We start from the raw sequence: 26,451 nt of genomic DNA on the forward strand, positions 1-26,451 counted from the left end.
AAAATAAAATATTAAAATGGATTGCTGGGTACAGCAAACTAAACTACAACATTTGAAGTCTCACCCATCTATTTCACTTTGGGGTTCCCTGGTGTATGACCTTGGCTGAAGTATGCCCCTATTCAGAGACACTCAGACACTCAATAGGAGATTCCTACAGTGTGAAGAGAGCAATAAAATCTTGATTCATCTGGCTGTGCCTCCATGAAGCTAATGATTCATGGATCTTAGTGCTTAGCGGTGAGGTTGTGAAGCTGTGTGTGTGCGTGTGTGCGTGCGTGCGTATGTGTGTGTGTGTGGGGTCGAAGGGGGGGGGGGGGGGGGGTGGTAGAGGACCCAATGAGGTTTGAAACTTGTTGTGACACCCCAGTGGACAAACGTCTGATGTCGATTAACTCAAATTCCCCCGACAATCGTCACCGAATTATAGATGCGTAAAAGCGCTGGGACACCAGCTACAGATAGATGCCTTCATGGTAGGCAGGTTGAGGATGCGAGGAAAGAATACAGGATACAGAAAGGAATATCTGCGTGTGTGTGTGTGTGTCTTTGGACGCGTTCGTGTGTGTGTGTGTGTGTGTGAGAGACATACATGGGCAGACAAACTGCAGCAGAAACATACAGAGAGACATGAGCGGGGCTGAGTAGGATTCCGTGCTCGTCACCAAACACGGACACCAAAGCGACAGCAGCGGCACTGCCGGAGGGGCCACGGGCCCCACCCCCCCCCAAACCCCCGGGCCCCACCCCCCCCAAACCCCCGGGCCCCACCCCCCCCAAACCCACGGGCCCCACCCCCCCCAAACCCACGGGCCCCACCCCCCCCAAACCCACGGGCCCCACCCCCCCCAAACCCACGGGCCCCACCCCCCCCAAACCCACGGGCCCCACCCCCCCCAAACCCCCGGGCCATCGGCGACACCAACAAAAAAACCACGGGTAAAACGCCTAAACCGCCGCAGCACGGAAGGGGCGACGGGGGCCACTTACTTTCAGCGTTGGCGAGGAGGACGAGCAGACCCAGGAAGAGCAGGCCGGGTCTGGCTATGTGCATCATGGGACAGCTTGGCACCAGCATGCTTTGGCAGACCTCGGTGGTGCTGGCTCACAGGGCCCTGTGTGACTCAGGCGGTCTGAGTTCTCAGATGCAGGATATTCACAGCCTGCGGAGAGGAGGGAGGAAGGAGGAAGAGCAGGAGGGGAGGAGAGAGGGAGGGAAAAGAGAGAGAGAGAGAGGGCATGAATGAAACAAAGCGGTTTGGCTCCACTGACTTTATCTATCTGCGCACATTTCTGATATACCCCCCCCCACACACACACACACACACACACACACTGTGGGGGCTGACGGGGAGAGGGTGATGTGCTTGCAGGGTATGTTCTGACATTTCTACACCAAACGCGCGGGTGTGTGTGCCTGTGTGTGTGTGACTGAGGGTTTGTGTGTGTGTTCATACATAGATAAAAGGGAACGCTAATAAGATTTCCTCCTCACGGTACAGATTTGGTGGTGTGCTTCGTGTGCCTCGGTCAAATTGACTGTCAGATAGCATTACGGAACCTGTCTTTATCACTGTTTCATTTCGTGTTAACACATCTCCATCCTCTTGCCTTACCAATTAGTGACACATTTGCGTACTGTACGCCATAGATGTATGTTTCTAAGGCACTGAGTTATGAGCTGTGGGGTTATTTTAAGGTGCGTGGAACAGTTAAGCCCGGAACGCCTTGACTTCATCTCCGCCATTAAATGCCTCAACCCATGTGTACCGTCAGAGTGACCGCAAAACCCGACCGCTACCAATCAGTTCTGTGGCCACTCCGTTTAAGACGTTTGTTTAAAGCCCCACCGAAATGGATTAGAACTTAAGATGAAGACTAGAATAAATCCATATAATGTGATATAATGAACCACTGCTGTGTGAGGTAACAAACATGTTAGCAACACCTCCTTTATCAAGCCCTGCTTGCCCCGACGCTTAAAATCCATATGACAGAGTAGACAAGTGTTAGCAGCCCCCCGCCCCCCCCCCCCCCCCCACCACCACCACCACTATCAGACGGCGCTGTGTGAGGTAAGCAATCAATGTGACAGCGCAAGCTGGTATTAGCCAGCTCTATCCCTTGTCATCCATTTGCTAAAGCTAGGGCTTGATCCTTGGTGACTGCACTGCGGTGGTCCGAGACGTGCTACTCCGCTAAAGGCTAATCCAGTCCATAAGCTTTGATGACACGTTGTTTGTTAGTGCGTTAGCCCTACTAGCCTGGCCCAGCGGGAGGTTGTTACCTGAGACAAACTGACTGGAGAACTTGACTGAGGGGAAGCTCAGGCTGCCCATAAGACCATGTGACAAAACATTTGACCTTTGACCTCTGAACATCTGGCATTTACTAGGCTACCGCCACAGGCTCGTCAGTGAGCGTCAGCATTAGCAACACCACAGGCCCGGGCTTGGCGCTGTGCTCACCAAGGCGACCGCGGAGGAATCCCATCAGACCGTTTTCCTCGTGATGGGATATTTCACAAGGCCTTTAGCCAATCCGACAATTTCATAAACAAAGTCGAAAAATGCCCCCAGGCACAATCAGTGAGGTAGACGATGACAAAGTACCTCATTTCCCTGTTCCCCATCAACACCCTCTCTCTCGAGCCACGCTCTCCCTCTTTACTTTGGGGCTTTCGAAAGTCAGGGAGGACGGGGGGAGAGATAGCGCACCTGTCACACTCGATTTGTGTCTCGGGGAGGAAGACACGACTGCCTGTCTCCGGGAGCCGGGCGCCCAGCGGCAAGCGCTAGCGGGGGAACGCGCGGCGAAGGGAATCAATTTGTGGCAATCTCCGCCCCCCACTATTTCACGCACAAACCCGCTCTGTACACCGGGCACACAAAGACCCGCGCAGGCACACACACGACTACTGAACAAAACGATCAAACGTTTTTGTTGTTGCATGTAAATACAATATGATTGCTCTCGCCAAGGTGAGCATTTTGCATTAAATCCACCTACAGAATAGTCTTAAATGGTAGGAAACGTAATGATAAAAACAAATCATCTCTTACTGGGGATTGGCATTCCCAAGATCTTCTGCATGCATCCATTATCCCGACTCCGGGCGAAAGCCTCCGTTAATTAATGTAGTGCCCATTTCCCATTATGACACAATGTGAACAAGGGCTCGCTATTAGAAGCCCTCCCCTCTCTCCCTCCATCCGCCCATCCTTGCCCCCAACCTCTCCCTCCCCCTTTTTGCTACGCGCGCTCACACACATGCTGATACAGACAAACAAAGCCATCTGCCTGTAGCGAGTGCAGCCGAGGGGGGACAGGAAGCCACTGCCGTGCCCGTGAGCTCAACGAGGGGGCGTGGGAACGGCAGCACGTCTCCAAGGCGACAGGTATGACAACACCTAACGGCCAGGTGTTCAGTTTGGACTGTCAGGAAAGCCAGGATGTTCAGGAAGATGGAAATGGGTGTTTGTTTTTCCCTCTCCTTCGTGCCCGGCGGGGGTGATTTGCCTGCCGGACACGTTGGCTGAGAGCATGCCAACACCATGTGGAGCTTTTTGCTTCGGTGTTGGGGCCCCACCCAAAACTGCTAGTCATAACTGTGCGTGTGTGTGTGTGTGTGTGCATATGGTCGATTCAGGTCCTCTTGTAGCCTGGCATCACAGAAAATAGATCATTTGGGGGTAATTTCAATCCTGCACAATTGGTAATGACAACACTGCACTCAACGTTTATTACAAGAGAAAAGACGGAAAAAAAAGAAATATATAAATGTTGTTCTTCTTCTTCGAAACCCCTGCCGGTTTCATTGTGTGCCTTTCAGTGGTGTTTTATTCAAAGGGTTTGCTGGTGATAGCATCATGTATTATTAAACAAACCCTGACAACATGCACAGTGTTAATTAGAAAAGGGGGAAGCGGTGGCTCGGAAGCCTGGCAGAGAGGAGGAGGGCATTGTGTGCTGTTGTTCCTCCTCTCTCTCTCTCTCTATCTCTCTCTCTCTCTCTCTCTCTCTCTCTCTCTCTCTCTCTCTCTCTGTCTCTCTCTCTCTAGCCACTGATTCTTATCACTCTGTGAGAGGTTGATAGAGACGGAGGGAGGCATAGGTTTTATGGAAATTGGAAAGCCTACAAAAGGCTCTTTCCTTTGCTTCTATGTAGCACTTCAGATCTTTTTTTGAGGTCACTAATAGACTATGTGTATATACAGGTGGGTAACTAACTCTGGAAGACACGTTTTAGGCCTCCAAACCAAGTGACATGGAGGATTTACCACACCGGTGTGGTGAATCATGTCTGCTTGTGCTGTGGTGGCAGTTAATATGGATCACACATGCTATGCTAGTATGCTAGCCTCATGCTGGCCTCAACTTTGTACATTAGCACACATCTGAGGACAAACAAATGCAGAAAATCGAGGGGGGGCGGTTATTGATGGGACCGTCTTTAACAGATTCAGTCTGTGCAAATGACTTTTGGACTCATCCTCGCGTGCAAAGTCGTCTTTGTTCAGGCGTCAGTGAGTCCGCGGTGTTCTGGAGAGCTGATGCATCTCCGTGCCTGGCCTTGTTCCCCTCCCGGAGAGAACGGCCTACGTGGAAACAGTTTGTGATCGTGCCAACTCGGCAAAAAACCAAACACAAGAAACAAGGCACACGCAAACGTACTGAGGACAACTATTAAGCCCAAACCCCTTTTTTCTAATTGTCAAAATGCACGCAAATAAACAGTCCCGTCCGCCCGGGTGAAACTGTGGGCAGAGCTGAAGTCTTGCACTTGGAACAATTGACCTGGCATGGTGAGCAAAATGAGGCCCTCTGCTTAGATTTATGAGATGTTCCTTTCCATTTCCCTGTGGTCTGTGGGGAGCAAATAGTACAGCCTTTACAGATTCCAAAGCCGGAGGAAAATCAACGACTGCTCAGCTTTTTCGGCAAGGAAGAAAGCTTGGGTATTACGGCCAAGGCTGTATCACGTATCCCACCGACTTCCCTTCCGAATGCCACGCGAGATGGCGCGTAAAGCGCCGGATGACTGCGTATTGCTTAATTAAGGGTAAAAATGGTGAGGCGTGGCAACCCCGCGGGTCAAAGGGCATCTTTAAAGAGGGTGCTGGGCATCATGTAGCCATCTCTCACAGTCTCACTCTCCTCCGCTGATACGCGGCAGCGTTAGAGCAGGAAAGCGGCGGGAGAGGTTTTTTGAGCACCAACGCGAGGTGCCCCGGGGGTTATTTGAATCCGTCATATGATTAGAATTAAGAGAACGTCTCCTTCCTTCCTCCCTTCCTCCCCCTCTGCCTAGCAACCGTGAACCTCCCTCCATCCCTACGTCGAAAGGGCTAAGTAAGACTGGCAGAGAAGGATTGCCCAGCCCTTACCGAAAAAAAAGAAGTATTTTATCTTCTCTCATCCTTTCTCTCTTTTTTCCTCGGGGGAGGAGCGCTGTGATTTGAGGCTGGCGCCGGGACGTTTCTCACGCTGCGGCCCAGATCGGCGGTCCTGTGTAATAACATCCCTCCGGCGCGGCTAAAGCCATGCCCTCGAGTGCCGCCTCCATGGAAGCCTCTGAGGGCCGCAGCTTAGAGGGCTTTATTTGCTCAACTTATTTACTTTTCTTCCCTCCCTCAGACCTCAGTCAAACAAGCATCCCACGCTCGTAAATAATGTTTGTGAGACTCGTCCCGGCCTCGAGTAGTGCTGCCGCCCAGTTTGCTAGAATGTCAGGCTTGTTTGTGTTTCCACTGCAGCTAGCGGGCTAACGCTAATGCTGGAGCTAACGGCCTTTAGCGGAAAACTCACCCGTGTTTATGAGTGACACCTCCCACCAAGACACAGACTGTGAAAAGCTAATTGGCTGGGGTGACATTTTCTTCCGCCGTAATTGGCTCAGGAGCACCTGCTGCGGCTTGAACAAGGAGCCTACTGCAATCTCATTGGAACACAGCACTAGGTGTGTGTAGGAGAAATGCCAAAGCCATTTCACCTTTGGAGGCAAAATAAACATTCTCTGTTGTTGAAGCCCTGGACTTTGAGCAATTTGCTGATAAAGTTTGTCTAATGGGAGGCTTTTTTTAAATATGAAACCGGCCGACAAAGGCAACAGAGATTAAACCTTACTGCTAAGTTTATAAACTGAGCTGAAGGAGCTGTTAGCTTAGCACAATAGAAGCTCAACGCAACTGAAATGTTTTTCAAAGCTTGCGTTGTTTCTTCACAAAATAGATATCAGAGTGCAGGTCAGGGCTATGTTTTCACAGTGTGGAAGGAGTTTAAGTATACAGGCCAAGGCAGTGGCCTTATGCACCCTCTGTGTACCAAACCTTATCTACTCAGTCTAATTCTACACAAACACAACCAGCACTGCACCTCAACCCGTACTGCTCATTCCTCTAACTGTCGTCTGCTCTTACACATTTTCAGTTTCTCATCATCAAGGTAACTTTTCTAGCCAGCAGGACCCTCTGACCACACACAGACACACAAACAAACACACACACACACACACGCCTCCCCCCATATTCCAGCAGCTGTTGAGTTTAGATGGATGATCTCCTAGTACAGGACCCTGACCGCACCAGTCTGTTGACTGATTATCACAGTGGCCTTTTGGGTTGTTCCCCATGCAACACACACATACAACACACACACACACATACAAGGTTAGACAGCCTTTTCTCCAAGTTTCAGGGGCATAGGAACAATAACACCACAACACACTCCATCTCCGACCGGCTGTTTAGATTTACCCTGGTGACCTTGGCAGAAGCACGTCTCCATTCAGAGGCATTGGGAACCAATGCATTTTGAATAGGCCAAAGCGGAAAAAAAGCATCACACTGCTCAATCAGCTCCCCTGCAAGCTGATTGTCATGCCAGTGACTTGCGAGGCTTAGTGGAATCGCGGGCCCTCTCCCATGCTTTTCGCCAGAGGGGGTTCCTCCAGTCGCAAGGCGTACATGTTCTCTTTGTGGCGCGGGTCATTTTAAAGTGCGGCGAGGCACTGGGCTCAGGCGCAAAGGACAATTGTGTGCAAAAGGTCTGTTTTTCTGTGTGTGGGTGGGGGGTGGGGGGGCGGGTGGCAAGGAACTCATTATCGTGCAAACAGACTGGATCTCGAAAACCTATTGTGTAAGGGGATGGGGGGGGGGGGGGGAGCAGGAAACACACAGCAGAACAGACTCTGCAGCAGCCAACCTGGAATAGTCTGGATTAAATTTACGCCGCATGAACAGAGGAGGGCTCAATCATGTTACATATTATGAACCGGAAAATATGGGGGAGGGAGAGAGAGAGATGGTTTAGAGAGAGAAAGGTGTGCCAGCTTTCCTTGTGTCTGCATGGCGAAACACGGAGGGAGACAGATGGATTGTGGGGAGTGGAAGGACAAGAGAGAAAGAGAGAAAGAGACGGAGTGAGGGCTGCAGACAGAGGGGATGTTAGCCCAGGGTACACTAGCAGTCTGGAGGTGTCATCTCCCTGCGGCCGAGAGACCGGAGAATGAGCGATGGTTGTCAACGGGAGGGTGAGGACGTGGTCCTCCCAGATCCCCCCCCAGGCGTCCAACACACACACACACACACACCTGATCTCTCTCACACGCATGCACACACACGCACACACACCATACGCTCACGGCATCATGACATAAACCCCCCCCCACCCAGCCACAGCGTGGAGGGATGAATAATCGCGCTTCCTAAAGGGAGGAAGAGGAACGGAGAGAGGGAGGGAGAGAGAGGGAGCGGGGCTGTTCCCTGCCCTAACGCATGCTGCTTTAGAGAGAGCACAGGAGTCCTCCCCTCCACAGACCAAGCAGCGTTCCACCGAGAATAGCAAGGCACTCAGGCAGCTGGGACAGAGCCCTCCAGTGAAAGGATCTGAATAATACACACGCTTCGTATTATGCAAGTCGAGACGTGGAAAGGCGTTCGCTTTTTCACAGGTGCCAACTGCGTCTCTTATGGAGCGAGCTCGAAGAAGCTAGTTTGGAGGTGCTTAGGTCCCGCTGACATTTCAGCCCCGTTTGTAGCCATGCCAAGATGTTTGGTATGGAAATGGCCTACTTAACCGTACGACGCGGGATGTAAAGAGAAGCTCACGGCGTACACGCTATGCTCAAAAGGGCAACGCAACAATTAAAATGCCAAGTGTCTCCCATTATGGAAATGCTAATTTGCCGCGATAGACCCGCAGCTAAATGTAATGGTGTGTTATATCTGCGCGCGTCGGCGCTCAGCGGTGAGGCGCGAGGGTTAGCTTAGCCCAGCGTGCGGCGCGCTCTTCCGTGGGAGACGAGACGTTTCCCCTGCTATGTCGGAGAGAGCGGGCTCCACTTGACAAGGCTGCTCTTGGGGCATGTCAAGACGTTTTAGGTTGAGAGCATAGCATTGGGTTGTATGGAGTTGGGGCACCGTTTTAATTAGATGGTACTTGTTTTATATGGACAAGGAGATGTTTAGCATCAGTGGTTGTATCGCCTGCATACTATAGGCCTACACAATGGAGAACAAATATTTTCTGGACTCTCGAGGAGTTCCAGATATTATGATGGGAGGAGCTAAGGAGTTCTCGAAAATAGGACATGGATTGGATGGACATGGATCACCTGGCTGTACATGTTCACACACAGTCATCCCACGGTGCTTTATGGTTCATGATGTTTCGTCACATTTCCTGGAGGCGGGGGTAGGATGTCAACAACAGAGAGCTTATCAAACTCTGCATGGACAGAAAGCAGCCGAGGAAGAGGGCAACTGGCTGGACCCAAATATTTAGCAAAGACATTAGACTGGCTTTGCTGAATAAGCAGAGAGCAAGGAGCCTCTGTTGCTGTGTTTGTCTCTCTCAAAATCCCTGATAACATTGTCAAGGGACATGCTAGGTAGGTTGGAGCGGGCAGCGTGGGAAAAGCTGAACAAATATTTCAATTCTGGCCAGTTTTGCTGAAGTTGCGTTTCGAAAGTTAAACACCTCTCCTTTTATGTCTGTCGTGGCTAACTTCTGGTGCTTAGTTGTCCTGAAGATCAAAACATTATTGAATCTCTCGGACATCTTTACACTAAGAACCAACAGGATTTTGCTCTTCGTGTCTGTGATAATGTGTTGCCAGTCGGGGTTATAAAATGCAGACAGGCAAGAGTAATTCTGGTTTACTGACAATAACTGAGTGAATAGAAATGCTGCCTCTGATCAAATACTGTGACTCTGCAAGAAGACCATTTAGAATTATTCCTAAAAATGACTGATTGTGCGCCTGTTTTTCCCAGATAGTTTGAGATAAATATTCAAATAAAAAAACGCCTTCAAAGCCACACAAAATGTCACAGCAGAATCCAATATATTCCACCAATGTCTCAAAACAAAAAAACAATATAGCTATTCAACAACTAATTTTCTCTCTCCCCTTCTCTCTCTCTCTCTTTCTTCTGCTTTAAATGGATCCTACAAGCATGTCTGGGGTTTCTTTGTCATCCTTTCTGTTGAGATAAACGTGAGTGTGTCCTAAAGATGTATACAAAACGGTAAGAGCGAACTTCATTCTGGATCATGGCTTCTCCTCCGGTCCTCCTCGACGTGTGGAAACGCCGAATGATTTACTCTCTCCGTCAACACCCAAATTGAGAGACTGAAATGCTTTTGTCCTTTAGCCATCAGGGAATCAATGAATACTACTTTTGAAAACAGCCATTAGAGGACCCATTGCCCTCCAAACTCAAATAGTATCTATCTCTCTCTCTCTCTCTCTTGCTCCCTCTCTCTCTCTTGCTCTCTCTCTCTCTTTCTGTTTCTTACTCTCTCCCACACTCCCTCTCTCTCTCTCTCTCTCTCTCTCTCACTGTCTCTCTCTCTCTCTTCCTTTCTCTCTCCCAACTGTATGACGAGGACAGTCCTACCACCTCATCTCGCCTGCCGACACTCTTTTTTCCCCCCTGAACCGGCTGTTGACTGACTGCCTGAGCACCGTATCATTAACTGGGGCTTCCTGCGCCAACTGGAAGGGGCCTCTAGATGACAGGAGCACGGTCTCCCCTGGCACTGCCAGCCCACCCATCCCACCCCACCCCCCACCCCCCGCTCCCCTCGGCACGCCCAAGTGTCATCTTAGAGAGATAGGCCCCAGGAGCTGGGGATTAGGACTGCATAATTACCTATTTAAAGACCCTAATTGAGCATTTCATTAAGAGGCTGGCAGAAGGATTCTGCCACACCAAAGTTTCTAGGGACATGGATGTTGTGTGTATGTATACGAGCTCGAGCGAAATGAATCCCGATTTCGGAGGGTCTGCTTGGCCTGCAGTGGTGTCTTGCCTACTGCCTAGACGGTACACATAGTTGTCTACATCACACACGTCGTTAAAGACATGAAAAAACGGGGTGGTATCCTCCTGATCTGTTAACATTCTAACCTCACGTCACCTTCAGTGATCCCCAACACTCCTACCTTGAACCTTCTTAGGCTCCACACCCCACGTAGACCTCGTTGGATTTGAAATGAATCACCCCCTGCGCATTGTATGCTAAGGCGTGCGCGCGAGTCTCCCCGACTTTGCGAGTGAACGTTCGTGTCGCCCGCATACCCGACTGTCAGGCTGCGAGCCGACGCAAAATTAATGAGCTGTACATGCTCGTTGGCCAATCATTTGCCTGGCGCCGTGATGCATTGCCTTTCAACTTCTCCCTTTTGTTTTGAATTGAGGGAAGCCGTTGCTGTGCGAGCTCCACCTAGATTCTCATCCCCCACTGTTTCTGGAGAAGGGAGCTGGCCGGCGATATCGGCATGAATATCCCCCTTTAGTTGGGTGACAGAAGAGGTATCCACCACTCTCTCGTCAAGTCGCTGCCAGACAGTGATACGATCGCTGACAAACCAGATAGAAACAATTGCAGATGCATGGTGTCGTGTTCGGCACGATGTAACGCGATGATGTACTGTTGTGGGAAACAATGCAGAGCAGCGCCGTCAAAACAGTTTCCCGAGGATGTGAACTGAACTGATTCCACTATAGTGAGAGTGTGTGTGTGTGTGTGTGTGTGTGCATGCGTACATCGTTTCATAGTTTTCTCCGACAATTCCATCTACTGCCGACAACAGATAGCTAGCAAGCTAATGATGTGAACATTGTCAGCCGTCAAGCGTATCCCTTCATCGCTTCTGTCAACGCTGCCATTTTCAGCGCGGGAGAAAAGAAACTCATTTGTCAGGCGCCACAATGACACATGGGCTATCTTTTCTTTATCTGCCAAACAAAAGCAAAGATAGTACAATTATTAGAAGTGATGTTTGGCCTTCGAAGCATCTGAATTGATGGCGGCGACTGTTTAAACACAGCTCTTTACCCACACATCAAAAACAGCTTTTTATCCCTTGGAGTCTCTCATCTCCCAAAGCTATCCCGACTACAAGTGTCAATAGCCAAATCTGTCAATCCGATCCAATCCAAAAACAATACACCAAAACCCCTACTGTATTAGACTACACTGTCAGTTGATTCATTAGCTCAACAGCATTAATTGACGACACAGCAGGCGTTGGTGCAGGTCAATCATGGTCAGCCAGGGCTGATGGTCTTGTTGAGTGCCTGGGACAGGGTCAGTCTGGACTGGGGCCAGAAGAGGATTCTCTGGCCCTTGTTCTGTCCAACCGGTGTATAGTCATGTGGAGAAAGTAAACAGTAACAGAAGTTAGGAGGAACAACGTGACCTTATTTCAGGCCTGGCTACTCTCTCTCTGTCACTATGTCTCTCTGTCTGTCTCTCTCTCTCTTTCTCTTTCTCTTTCTCTCTCTCTCTCTCTCTATGTCTCTCTCTCTCTGTCCTTCTCTTTTTCCAAATCTCCCTACACTCCTTCCCGATGCGCCCTCGTTGGCAGAGTTGCAGCAGTTGCTGGCAGTTCTCTTGTGTGATTGAGGTATTTGCTGAATGTCTTGCAGTGGAATTGCTAAAGCTAGCTGGAGGCTATTGGAGTAGCTGGGGGCGGCTAACAGCTGCTAACTGCTACTGCTAAACTGTCACTCCCCTTGGGAATTCCTGGCCTGCTGGTTGAGTACTTGCCAAAACGCTCATGGGGGTAGTGACAACCCGATTTCACACATGCAGTTATGCTCCTGCCTTCCAACCCCGTCCACAAAATGTAAAAAATGCAATTTTTGGGTTTGTTGAGGTCCAATAACTGGGATTGTGCTGCTTTGAAATACAGCGTCGTTAAAGCTGAGAGGTAAGCCACTGGGATCAGAACCTGATCTGCTTTGTGTTTGTGCGTGTTGGGCAGCCAAGCACAGCTCAGCACGTTTCTTAGCCATGGGGGGGTTTGGAAAGGGGGAGGGCTAAAAAACAACAAAAGGGTTGACGGAAAGTACGGCTAGGCATCGGCAGCCATGACACCTTTACGCTTCCGTTCAATCTGGAAGAATGACAGTCCGGCACTCGCGGCACCAAGCCTCCGCCTCCCTCGAGTTCCGAGGCGCGACGTCGCAGAGTCCAAAGGAAAACGCGCGCGCACCGCTATCCGTGTCCACCGCCACGTCGGTTCCGGGACACTGAGACGAGATAGGCCGGGCGCTCCTGGAGCCGAAACCGCGAGGCCTCGTTTCCTCTGCCGCCGGGGCCGTTCTTCCCTTTTGTTTTGCCGCCGTGCGAGACGAGTAACTCCTCGGCTCCCAGCAGGTGTTTGAAGTCGGATCTCCGGCCTCTGAGGTGTCTGACTTGCCTTGCATCTGGAGACGGGGAAGGGGAGGGCTTTCTTATCCTAATCTCTGGCTTGATACTCCGCTGACTAACTCCTTTCCCCTTTGTTGTTGTACAATGGGCTTGGCACGACGACAATAAGCTTCAAAGGCTGAAATGTATTCACGCACATAAATGGCAGATTGGCAAGGAGTACATAAACGGGGAGCTGCATAATCTCTGAGCAGAGAGAGAGAAGGAACAAACCCTTTTGTATAAGGGTGTGTGTGTGTGCCTTTGCTGAAAGCGCTGCATTTCAAGGGCTTGCTACTGATGTGATGGCTGATTACAAAGTAAACCCTTATCCTTGGTGCTTTTAAGACCTTAGTAAGATGGATATTGTTCAGCGCAACTGCCAACACTGAAGACTGAGGGCTTACCTACTGACTGACTGTAATTGGCTGTGGTCTTTGACATCCACTTTTGTGTGTAACAGACAATTACAAAGACTAGGTCTCGTCTATGTTTATATGTGAAGACGACTTTCTCTCCTCACAGTACAAGCACTTCATCCATGGCCAATGCAGCCATTTTATTTAACACAAGCATCTAGACAATATTAAACCCAGGGACTAAAACATTGCACACAAACACACACGTGCACACGCGCACATCCGAGGTAAGCACACATGCAAAAAAAAGCACAAAAACACATATTCGCCGACCCTGCCTTCCAAGCCGTACTACATTAAACTAATGGATTACCAGGGTTATGTTGGTATGACCTAAATAAGCAATGCTGTGGAACAGCGTCACTCTGTGTGTGTGTGTGTGTGTGTGAGCGAGCGAGCGAAAGACAGGGAGTAATGAAACACGAGGGGAGAGCACAGAGGAAGGCCAGATGGTCGTGGAAAGTGGCCATGACTACAGAGTGCGTGCAACACATGTATTCCTGCCATCGTGTGTGTGTGTGTCGGCGTGTGCCTGCGCGTGCGTGCGTGTGTGTAAGCGTCGGCACAGGTGGATCGTTAGCGACGCGAGCTACAGGAGCGACGTGTCCGAACGCTGACGTGGCCCGCGGCTGGAGCCCCCCCCCAGGCTGGGGGCTCCAGCCTCTCTGAGGAAACAGGGGGTCGGTCAGCTGAAAGCCAGCCAGTGTTTTGAGTCCCCGGGAAACATCAGGACCAATCTCACCCCGCTGCCCCCCTCTATCACCTACCTCCGCCAGGGACATCCATCTCGATTTTCTGCCGAGTGCCAAAACAGGGAGGGGGGGGGGGGGGGGGGGGGGATGGAGGGATGAGATGAGAGGGAGGCGTGGAGGGTGAAGGAGTGCTCCGATAAGGAGGATAAGAGGGGGAGTGGACGGGTAGAATCCGAGGAAGGGATCTGGGGAGCGCAGCCGGGAGCGCCGGGGGAAGTGAAACTTCATCTTTATCTAATTACGGCCATTTCAGGGAGGCAGATAGTGAGAAGGTTTCGGGAAGATAGCGGGGTACTACGCTCTGCCCTTGATTCACTCAGCTCGCACGCGCGCGCACACCCGTGCGCACTCTCCATCTTACACACAAACACACACATAGACACACTCGTGCTCTGTGCGTAAACACACACACACACACATGCAGGGGCCAGGGCCGAGTGCCATAACAGGCCGATGAAATATATTCAGATTAGAAAGGTGTCGCATTACGTTCGGGCCCGATGATAAATACGGCGGTTAGCACTGCCATTAATCTCCCGACGCCGCCCGCCTCAGGACGTGGCGAGCCAGCCAGGACGATGGCGAGGCTGCTCCCAGGCCGGCGCAGCAGAGGAGGGTGCGGTGGCATCGGGGTCGCCGGACCTGCCCGGCGATACGCCGATGCCATCTCGGTCTCCGCGCGCCGATTGGACGAGGGGGTTGGAGGTCGCGGGGGTAGCGTGTCCGGCTGTGTAAGGCCGCTGATAGGGACGTCTGGTCGTGTTTGGGTTTTTGCCGCTTGTGTGTTTGTGGGTGTGAGATCTACTCGCTGCTCCTTCCTCCCCCCGTCCCTCCTCTCCCCCCTCCCTCTCTCTTTCTCTCTCCATCCCTCTCTCTCTCTCCATCCCTCTCTCTCTCTCTCTACATCCCTCTTTCTCTCTCCATCCCTCTCTCTATCTCCATCCATCTCTCTCTCTCCATCCATCCATCTCTCTCTCCATCCCTCTCTCTCCATCCGTCCCTCTCTCTCTCTCCAGTGGGGTTTTCCTGACACATTACCCCTGACTGGCAGACTCTAAAGTGGGACATTGTATAGCTAATGAATGCCGGCCATAAAACATGGACGCCCTGAGAACACCACACACACTGACACACACTGGCACACACACACACACTCCACTGGTGTAAGCAGCACATCCCTTGAGCAAACAGCAGCCGTGGTGCGCTCCCCTCGGGGCGCGTCACATGGACAGCTCGGACAGCGGAGCGCCCCCGCAGCACAAACACGGCGCAGGAAGACAGGTCAGAGGTCAGGAGCTGAGGACATTAGCTGTGATAAATAGGTGGCAGAACGGTAGCAGTGTTTATATTTCAGATGCTCCGACACCCACCCCCACACACACACACCTCCCACACACTCCGCATCCCCTCTCCGTGCGTTTGAAGGAGTGTGTCTGTGTGTGTCAGACTGGCTTCTGGGATCAGAGGGGATCCCACTTCTTGTGGATTCTGTCTGACAGAGGGAGGGGGGTCGAGGGGAGGGAAGGAAGGTGGAGGTCATCTGCTTTCCTTTGCTCGTGTAAGCTGCCACCTTTTTCAAAGCAGATTCCAACTCCCACATCTATCTTGTTTTTACGTTTATCCTGGGGCCCTTTGCTTAGAGTATTATTTTATCTATACTAACAGTAATGGGTTCTGATAGAAAACTGAGAGCCAAGACAAATCAGGTGACTACACTTTCACCCACCACTAACCACGGGTTTCTCTGTACTGTGCTGGCTGGCTGGAAGATAAGGATAAGCAGTCAACAAAGTGTCTTTGGTCATATAAAAGACCTGCGCTAAATAAGTGTTTGTGCGTACTGTACATAGCCTTATGTAAAAACGGCTAAGTCGTAAATGTATTGCCTGGACTGCTTGTGTTAAGTGCTGCTGCAGGATTAGCACTTTAAGACCAACTGATGTACTGTATGTTTGGTATAATCTCAATCCACTCATCCACCGATCACATAGTTGTCAAAAGCAGCGATAATAATGCTATTGAGAGTGACATCGGTCTAACAGGCGAACAAAGCCCCTCGAACATAAAAAAGATTTCAGCTTTTCAGCTTTATTAGTGACAGTATGAGAGAGACAGGAAAGGCGGGAGAGAGAGAGAGGGTGGTGGGGGCGTGCCCGGGCGCCCAGGCTGGAATCGAACCTGAACTACGGTGGTATGCGTATTTACCGTGCAAGCTGCCAGGATGCCCCAAACAGCACTCGATACTGTTTATCTGTGGTGAAATAACTGCTGACTTATTGGCAACAGTGGTTATACGCCGTCCCAATAAACAGTGGGCCAGTTTACTGTCACCTAAGACAGCCCATGCCTCTTGCGCACTTGTTGAATATTCAGATTCCGGAAATTAGTCAAACACACCCTTGACCTACTAAAACAACACTCTGAGGTGTGTGTGTTTTAGGAGACAAGGCCCGTCGGGTTGAGAGAGTGCAAACAGGGGAATAGAGTGAGCTGAGATAGACCAGTATAAACTCTTCTATTTCAGTGTGATTAGCTCCAAGCGGGGTTGTAAACTGTGCAGTGGCCCTGTGAAACGGCTTAGTTCACAAGGTGCTTGTAAAACGAGGGGGATGAAAACTCATTGCATATTGGCCTTCTCGATACAACACACACAACCACACACACACACACACACGAGTGACGACGAATGAGTGCACGCAATAAAAACATATACAAAAAAAAATACACCACTTTTTCTCGTGTGTTTTCACATTTACTGAATTTCTCAGTCCCCCCACCGATTGCATTGTGCTCCATAAAACACAGACAAGCAGGTTAGGGGGCACTTTAACGGTGACTCCATGCATAAATAGACTTGTTTTACTGCAGCAAACAAAGTGATGTGACCTGGAAAGGTCGTGTTTTTCACTGGATAATGACTGTTTTCCAGTCAGCCCCTCCACATGCGCTCTGATTACTCGTCTGGGCTACAGGGTGTCTTGGTCGAGCACTCGCTAATGAACATCATATTGGTCCTGTGTTTATGAGCACAAAGCCACGAGAAAACGTCTAGTTGGGAAAAAGTCCCATCTACCTTGGGAACTCTAGGTACAGCCTTGAGTACCCATCCCTCTGGAACTTTCTAATATTGAAGCAGATTGGTGCTAGTTGAGATTGGGTACCGATGTTGATGTGCTGCTGTCTGTTAGACAGGGGAACAGAGTGAGGTAGACAGACCTCCGACCAGGATCTGAGATTCTCCGACGGTGCATTAGCTAAAGCACAATCCTCTGGCGCACAGCTGGACTGACATCTGACCCGGTTTATTAATCCCCATCAATATGGTAGAGAACAAAGTCCTAGTGTTAGACACAGGTTGTATGAAGAAAATGCCTATTGAAATATTGGAATTTAAATGAATAATCTATAGCCTTGGACTTTGAAAAAAAGTATAGCATTGACAATGATTGTCAAGAAAGAATAAAAGAAATGGACAAAAATCGAATAAACCTTCCATACACAAAAATAAAGTATCTCGTAGTTTTATTAAGAAATCTGTGTGTGAGAGGAGAGACATTTGAACAAATGTCCTTGGACTTTCACATTTTATGTGCTTTCATAATCCACACTCTACAGAACTGGCTCCCAGTTAACTTAATCACTGTGACGCCCATTCTCATAAATATGCAAATATCTAACACAGACATCCACAGTGCTTTGGAGGGGGGCAAAGACATTGAGGGGGAACACAATGTCCCTCAAAGAGCACATACTTGGGCACCAAAGTCAAAACTGTCACCATATAACCAGCTCGTGCGGGCCAGCTCTCCAATAATGTGTTGTCGGGGGTCCCCATGGCAACATGCATGGCAAATAAGCGGCACGCTCAGTTGTCTCGGCCAATCAAATCATCCCGAAATGGGAACGCTCCACGCCGCCCTCATCAATGGCACTTCTTTCGAGTGGTTTTATTTCCTGCTGTGGTTTAAGGAGACGAGGAAGACCAATAAAGCGTTGAGAAAAAACGACCCAAAAAAATCCTCTGTTCATTTTATTTTTGATACTACCCCCCCAACCCCAAAATTTCAAATAAAAAAAAGAGCGATTGAATGGCACAATGGATGGCTGCATCATAATGGCTGGGAATGTCGTTCTTACCCCTGTCTGTGTTACCCTCCAGACCGCTGCGTCTCTAGTAAAGCAGGGCTCCTCAGACTGGGAGACGACGTCGGTTTGGGAGTCGATGGGGTGAAAAGGGAGTGGGAGTTGGGGGTGGGGTGTGTGTGTGTGTGTGTGTAGGGGGGGTGGGGGGGCAATTGGTGAGGTTATTAAAGGCATTACACTGCCGGCTAGCGCCTCAACCTGACCGCACATTCCGATAGCATGCTGTGAGAGAAACGTTAAGGCCTTGGCAGAGAGGGGGACCAGGGGGAGATTTGGAGGTCTTTTATGTATGTGTGTGTGTGCGGGGGGGGGGGGGGGGATCTCCTACAGAGATCACTGCCTCAAAGTGAACTCCCTCTACATTGAGTTGGAAGATCTATCTGTCTTTGCTGAGTTGTAGTCCGTGCCAAGTTGAGAAGTCAGCCGTGTGTGTGTGTGTGTGCGCGCGCGTGTGCTGATCTTAATCTCCAGCAGCGAGGCTGGGACAACGTCTGGGTGCTAACAGCTGGGATATCTACACCCCCTCCCCCCCCACCTCCATCCACGCTGACCCCGCGCTGCTCCTCCCCCTCTCTCTAACTCCCTGTCTCTCTCCCTCCATCTCGGTGCCCTATCAGGTTGGCCTGCTGATGGCTAATAAAAGAAGCAGCCCTCGACTGTCGGCCGCTGGGCTCCTGTGATCCGTCTCCCTGAGCGGCTGTTGTGGGGCGCTCGCACTGTGAGAGGAATAGTAAAACGTACGAAAATAGAACTGAGAGAGAGAGAGAGAGATAGAGTGAAAGAGAGATAAAAGAGAGAGAGAGAGGGATAGATAGAGTGAATGAGAGATAAAAGAGAGAGAGATAAAAGAGAGAGAAAGAGAGAGAGAGAGAGAGAGAAGAGAGAGAGAGAGAGAGAGAGAGAGAGAGAGAGAGAGAGAGAGAGAGAGAAAGAGAAAAAAACGTCTCAGCCACAACCAACGGAAAGAGCCAGAAGAAAGTGGCCCTAGTTTCTGTCCTTTTCTGGGCTTCCCCAGGAGTTAATCAGCTAATCGATAGAGTCTCTCATAAAGAGCTCCACTGGGATCTGTTACCCAGGGATAAAGACTAGGGGAAGCATCTTAGTCTCTCACGCTGAGGCTCATAACAAACTACTTGTAAAAAAGTAACAGCGAGAATATGGATTTATCAAGACAAAGGGATACCTTTTTTTATGCCATCGACGTTTGGTACAGCACTTAAGATGCACTTACGAGTGGTCTCACAGTTTCATCCAATTTCAAGCACTCATTGGGTTTCGTCCAATCGCAGGCCAGAGAAGACCACCAGAGCAGACCAGCTGACCCGCCTGCTTCTACCCCTCCAGACTTCAGAAAGGGAAAGGGCAAAGGACTCTGGGACTCATTCCCAGGCCTGACCCCACGAGGACTCCCAAAATTCCTCGGGTCCATAGGGACAGCTTTGATGCGTCTCCTGAAGTAGCGTCTGGGGCCTGGATTGGTCGAGGCCCCCCCGGAGCCCCTCCCCCTCAGCATTCCAGTGTCGGGAGACGTGAGAGTCGGACCATTCCGACCGCGTCCGAAATAACGACTCCAGACTGGGCCGGAGGGGATGTGATGTGTGATGTGGCGATGACCTGGAGCACCGAATATTTAAAAAGCCAGCCGTGTGACCCTCAAACCCCAACCCCCCCCCACACACACACACACACTCAAACTGAGGGGTGAGGAAGAATGAGGGAGGTGTGTGTGTGTGTGGGGGAGAGAGGGTTGTGAAGGACAACTCCAGATGCTCCCAGCTGGCTATAGCCCAGCAAGACTAATACACTCCAGCCTGCCTCATTAGGACACACACACACACACACACCAACCTCCGTTTCGCAAATATCCTGCTGTTAGGATGGTTTTATAGTAGGAAGAACACCCCCCCCCCCCCCACCCCCTGTGTTGTCTACAGGAGGCACACACAGGCAGCTAAACAAACAAGCCATGTCTTAATTACTCCACGAGGGAGGGCCAGAGGTTAGAGACAGTGTTGCAGAAGAACTCACATCATAAGGAAACCATGGCCTGGATTGTTCCTAGAGAGGGATTCAGACTTCTCTGTCTGGGTGGGGCACTTTCCTGATGGCTGCTAACTTCAGGGATGCTACGCCTGGTGGGGAAGATCTTGTTCCAGCCTGGATGCGGATATCTCAGCTGCTGAATCCTCCCCAGCACACACACACAGGGCGTTTGTGGTGACTGACAGACTACGAGCGTAAAGTCATTAGCTTTTAGATTGGAAGTGTCTGGTAAATATGAGCCTCACTCAATTAGCGCTCCATCTCGCCTGCGGCATGGAAAACTGACCCGCAAAACCACTGACAGTACTGAGAGCTGTCAGGGCAGTGCTGAGGACTGCTGTGTGTGTGTGTTTCCATACACTCCTGAACAGACCAGCTCGTGTTTCTTGGTTAATATCCATTTCTGGCTGAAACTGTCAACCACTGGAGCACGCTGAGGCAATTTGAGCCTTGCACAGCAGATACAATATCTTGACGCGCTACAGACACTTCTGAACATGTAGGTGCCCCGGGAGAGTGTACAAATACGAGGAATCCAGTCCAGTCCAGTCAGACCACAGTGCAAGGTCTAACAGGAAAACAACTACGCCTGAATAAGCCAAACAGCAGACAGAAGCCAGATGAAGAGGGGGGGGAGACAACATGCTCACTCCCAAGGTCACGATTCCTGGACTCCGCTACAGACAGGATGGGGGGGGGGGGGGGGAGAGACCGCGTCGACAGATGTCAGTAGTGATAAGTGCCAGAGCTGACAAGCTCCAGCTTGTCTATCAGTTACCCCCTCTCCCCCCCATCCCCCCAGACTCCCGGGTGCCAAGACAACAGCCACGTCTCCCCCCCCTCCCCCCCCGTGACGATTCCAAAACTCGCGGCGCGCCTTCTCGGAGGGAGTCGCCCCGGGCGAGCGACCCTCCGTGACTGACGACGGCACTTCGGGGCGTTTATTCATCCAAACAAATTGGACGTCTTGTTTAACGGATGGCGGTTCGGCGAGCTCCCCCCTTCTTTGGGGGGGTGAGAGACACCCCCCATTCATCAGCCTTCGCCTTCTCCCTGAGCATCGCTCAAGTGTCGAGAAGGGATGCGTCTTCATCATTCACATTTGAAAGCAGACTCACCTGCTCTTAAAAGAAAAAAAGACAAAAAAAAGCCCAAAGAAATCAAATACTCCAGAGCGTGTTTTGGTCTTGCTTTAAGCATAATAGCTCGTCAACGAGAAGGCCAGGGAAACACTGGGGACTCGATACCAGGCAATTTATTGTCACATTCTATAGTCATTGACAAACTGTCAAACCATTTATTTCAGAAGCCAGCGCCGCTGCACGGTAAAATGATTTGGCAGGGAGAACTTTCCCTACTTCAGAAAGAAATGAAGAAACCGTAGCAGATCGATATGGTGAGAATTATTGAGCTGCCATGCTCTATTTGAGTGTGCCGCTTGGCCTAACTGTATATTGCACCTGCCTAATAATCTGCTGTGGTCTCACCTGGTTTAATATGAGTGGCTAAACATTCCAATAGGCAAAGCGTTCTGATGCACTTGTAGATAGAAAACAAAAGGTCACTTTTAGGAGTGCACTGACACATTCCAAGATGGTAACATTGTGTTAAAACGTATTCGATGGATACAGAGAAGAAAAAAAAACTTCAGGCAAACAGAATGGCCACATTCAACCCGGACTCCTTGGGCCGTTGAGCGTGCCTTGAGAGAGGGGATCGCGTCGTAAACATCCGGAGCCCTTGAGCAGCGCCCCAGTCAATGGAGTTTGTGTTTTGTGAACGGTGCCCACTGGCAGCGCCATGCTGAGACAGCCACCCCCATCACTCCCTAAACTGAGCAGGCCTGAATGAAATGATGGGCGGCAGATTGAAAGCTGGCCAGGCGGGGGCCAATGCCGCTGACCTCTAAAGCGGAGGCTTGGCGTCGCCATTTTCCCCAGCGCTTGTTTGTCCCTCGCGGCTCCCCGGAGCGCCTGGAAACAGCAGGCACGGTGCAAAGTGGAGCCAATCGAAATAAGGATCTGCGCAACGAGACGTTTGACCGACGGGCAAACGAGCACTTGCGTGTGTCCCCGTTTGACAGGAGTGCAACCTGGGCTCTCAGGGTGGAAGGCAGGCCGCACACACAGAGGAGGGAACGGAACGCACGGTGAAAAGGTTGATGTGGACTCTGCAGGTCCACTTAGGTCGAGAGAAAATTGGACTTTCCGAAAATAGAACGAAGCTCTCTCTCTCTCTTTCTTTCTCTCTCTCTCTCTCTCTTTCTTTCTTTCTCTCTCTCTCTCTCTCTCTCTCTCTCTCTCTCTCTCTGTGTCCCTCTCTCTCTCTCAGCTGGGCCATGCAGTCGTTTCCCCACTTTCCCTCTCATGCTCCATCATGCCCTTTCTTCGCTCTCACTTCGATGGAAATGGGTCAGACCTGTCTCTGTCTGTGTGTGTATGTGTGTGTGTGTGGCAGCGCTGGATCGCTCCCCCTGTTGACCCTGCCAGAAATGGCCAACTCACGACCCTTTCCCTGGGGGTCGCCTGGGGCTGAGAAAGGAGGATAGAGGGGTACTGATCATCCAGAAGCTCATTCAGGTGTCTGCCTGACTTGGAGCACCTCGAGCGCAAACTAAACAACATGCGGACATCCAAACCGCAGATAAAGCTGTCCGCTTGTCTCTGCTGGCAGTCACTCAGAGCAGCCTTTTACTGACCAGTGAGCAGAGTTGTGCTGTGCCTTTATGGTCAAGCAGCAGAAAAAGAGAAGGAGATTAGAATATCAATGATACCACTGATGGTCTTCAAAGAACGCTGCGAAACACAAATTAAAAGCCAAATTGCGAAAAGTGACATTAATTAATTAACAAAGTTAACTCTGTCTACCATATTTCTCCTTCACAGTTGGGGAACCGTCGAGGCCCTGGCAGTGGTCCAAGGCGTTGGGACTCCGGCCATGCGATGGCAGAATAAGCGTTTGTGTCCTGATGTCATATATCTGGTGTCTGCTCGTTTTGCGTCAAGCATCTGTTGCGCCTGATGTTCCCTGGAAGCCGCCCATTTCTGCTTCGCCGCAATCCGCCCCCCCCTGATCAGCTGGTGACAGGGTCAGTGTCAGCGTGCCGGCTAGCGCATGCCTCCAGAACAGCTTCGCAAGCGACACCCCGAATGCACATTGGTGGGCGCTGGCATATGCTCTATGTGAATAGGCCTCCTTTACACAGTGTCAATACTACATTGAACCCATTTTGCCGTCCGAAAGCATAACACCTGGGCGCTGGGGACACCTGCAAACCTTTCTACATATGCAGCTCGTCCTGCCGTCTGCCATTTTGTGATATCGCACGGGAGGGTTGGGATGGGGAGGGAAAGCCGTGAGGGAGCGTGCGTCCTCACCTCCGTGTCGGCGCGGTTAATGGAAAATGACGGTGGGCAATTCATTGAACGTGCCGAAGCAGGAGATGGGAATTTTGATGTGCGTGTTCCATCATGGCACCCGCCGGACGCGGCGGCGCCGCGATCTCGGCGGTGCGCGACTCGACTCGGAGAGCTCCCTAGTCAGACAGACGGATCGACTGTCCGCGTGCACCGGCAGCCGCTTGTCAAGAACAAAGGATGGAAGGAGAGAGAGAGAGAGAGAGAGAGAGAGAGAGAGAGAGAGAGAGAGAGAGAGAGAGAGAGAGAGAGAGAGAGAGAGAGAGAGAGAGAGAGAGAGAGAGAGAGAGAGAGAGAGAGAGAGAGGAGAGAGAGAGAGAGAGAGAGAGAGAGAGAGAGAGAGAGAGAGAGAGAGAGAGAGAGAGCACACACATGGGAGACCTGGAGGGGATATGATTCATTCGGAGCTCTATGCACACCAAGAGCACCAGCGTGGCGACAGCAGAGAGACCCGGGAGCCAGTCAATATCCTCCTTCGGCCAAACCCCCCCCACCCTCCTCCTCCCACCACCCCCCATCCTCCTCACTCCCCCTCCCACCACCATCCATTTTTCCACGGCTCCAACTGCCTAACCCCCCGATGCTGTCGAACCAGAAGCGGATGTGTGGGTGGAGGGTGGGTGGGTGGGGGGGGGGGGGTATTGTGAATCGATGGCAACGGCCCACAGCAGCCTTCCAAAGGGCTGGCCGAGCGCCCAGCAGCGCTGGGTCAACAGCACACCAGGAGAAGTCCCCTTCTGCACTGCTGTCCAACTAGAAGGGATATTTGACAGCGTGGCAATTCACAAGACACGGTTTGAACTGACAGCGGTGAAGTCGATGCCGGCCCGGAACACAGACATAGCTTTTTTTTCCTAAATTTCTTTCTCTCACTCAAACGGGTTTGGCTTTTCTCACCCGCTCTGTATCGGGCCGTGTCAAAGCAGACGAGTGCAAGTGTCCCAAATGTAACTCTGTGCGCGAGATCATGTCCCCGTAGTGCAAAGAACTGAACTGCAAAGAGAGCTCAGATCTCTCCAGAGCCCATCCGCTGCACACGGAAGACACGGACCCGCGCGCGTACAGTACGACCTCCTCTTTCACACGCCCCCCAGATGGAGACGTCCTCACCGTGGAGACGTCGCCACATCCAGCTCCTGAGCGACTGTTCTAAAGATTTTATGTAAGCGCCCAGCACAGCTTGCCTTATTTCGACTTGGCTTGATGAGAGTCGTTTAAAAATAATAGGCCCCCGTTGAAGGGAGGCATCTGCGCCCCTCCCCCCCCCCTTCCACTCCCCACAGCCCCTCCTTACCCCCCCCCCCCCCCCCCCCCCCCAACACCCCCCGAAATGAGCCAACCCATTTCCAAAGATAATCACTGTTCCACTGTGTTTTTGCACGGAGTTGCAGGAGATTTTCTCCGCCGGATTTAATGAAGTCAGAAATTAACTTGGGGTGGGCAAACAGGGCCTGTGGCAGCCCGACGTGTCGTCAGCGTTTGTTTGTCGGTCGTAAAAGAGGAAGATAAACAGGGAACAGGACTTTAAAAGTGCAATGTTGGTTTATGTCATCACCATTAAGCGCAATAGAGTTGGTCTACAGTAAATCCATTGAAAGGTGTGTTAGCTAGAGAGAGAGAGAGAGAGAGAGAGAGAGAGAGAGAGAGAGAGAGAGGGGGGGGGGAGAGAGAGCAATAAGGGGGGAGGGGAGGGAGAGAGAAAGAGAGAGGGGGGAGAGAGATGGGGGATGGGAGAGAGAAATGGGGGGGGAGAGGAAGGATTTATAGAGATATAGAGAGAGCGAGAGGCATACAGAGATAGAGAGGGAACGAGAGAGGCAGTTCCCCCTGCTTCTGAGAGACACCATTCGTCCCCTCTTTCACAGGCTCGACACATCAGCTCTCAGAGTGAGCTTCACCCAGTCCCAGAGGTGGGCCTGGGTCTCAATCACCCTCACAGCCCAACCCCGGGCCAGTATGAGCGCTTGAAGCCAGCGCGTTGGCGAGAAAGAAACTCCAAAAGCCTTTCAAACACTCCTCCAAAGGCACAACAAGCATGAACATCCTAAGGAATCCTGGGTAATGAAGTCCACTGGGACGGGCAGAGAGACAATTAGACGAGCCGTGGCAAGACGAGGGGGGTCATCGACAGGGGAGGGAGAGGGGAGCGTCAATGTCATCAGCCACGGCATCGTCACGTGGCGATGTGAGGAGGCTGCCATGGCGAGGTGTGAATGCAGAGCGATAGGGGGGATTGAGGGACGGAGGGGGGCCGCTAAGGGAGGAGTGAAAGCCCTTTTAAGTCGTAGGGAATGAGAAAGGTCACCAGGCCTGACAGGAGTCTAATGTCCTGTTCATCACACTCTGTCCCGCCAACCGGCTTGTCTTTAAGAAACGCTCTGCCCTTTTGTTGCTGTAAAAGTTGCTGTTGTAGCACTGTAGGCACTGGAATCACAGTTTATTTATAAAGTGTTATGCTTTAGCAGCGTGGAAAAGGGTAGCAACGTTTCACATTATCTGCATTTGTATAGTCAGGCTTTTACGTGCAAACCCCCCGAAATTGTTTGAAAAAACCTCCATGAACTTTCACTAAAAGGCACAGTCGTAATCCCCTCACACATATGGAAAGCTTGACATTTTCATATTCCCAGTTTCGTTGATCACCTACGGCAAGTAATACAGCCTGACACCAACACTGGTGTTCCAGAGCATTCACCCTTAAGGGTGGGAACTGATATAGGTGAGTCAGCCATTTTAGATGGCGTCTGAGTCCTGGGTTTACCAAGTGAGTCTGCTCCTATCTTCCCAGGCAGGGCCAATGATTATTTTTAAGACGGCGGAGCAAACTGGAATTCTTCTGTCACAGAGTTGGACTTTCCTCTCTGCATGATGGATAGTTTGTCTCTAACACCACACACACACACACACACCTGCCCCCTTCCCCTCCACCCAGCCCCCCTTCACCCTCATCCGTCTCGTTCCCCTCTTCCTGTC

At 51.1% G+C, this 26,451-nt stretch overlaps 1 protein-coding gene across 1 annotated transcript in view; it reads right to left on the minus strand.

Moving 5' to 3' along the window:
* Nucleotides 1-26,451, minus strand: part of LOC136967916 (receptor-type tyrosine-protein phosphatase delta-like) — a 131,518-nt gene that overhangs the window by 96,196 nt on the left and 8,871 nt on the right. Inside the window, exon 2 of the mRNA XM_067261915.1 lies at nucleotides 991-1,163. Within this exon, the coding sequence (XP_067118016.1) occupies nucleotides 991-1,078 (88 nt within the window). The 5' untranslated portion in view covers nucleotides 1,079-1,163. The remainder of the gene's footprint in view (nucleotides 1-990; nucleotides 1,164-26,451) is intronic.

Source organism: Osmerus mordax, chromosome 23 (genome assembly GCF_038355195.1).
Source record: "Osmerus mordax isolate fOsmMor3 chromosome 23, fOsmMor3.pri, whole genome shotgun sequence".
Lineage (NCBI taxonomy): Eukaryota > Metazoa > Chordata > Actinopteri > Osmeriformes > Osmeridae > Osmerus > Osmerus mordax.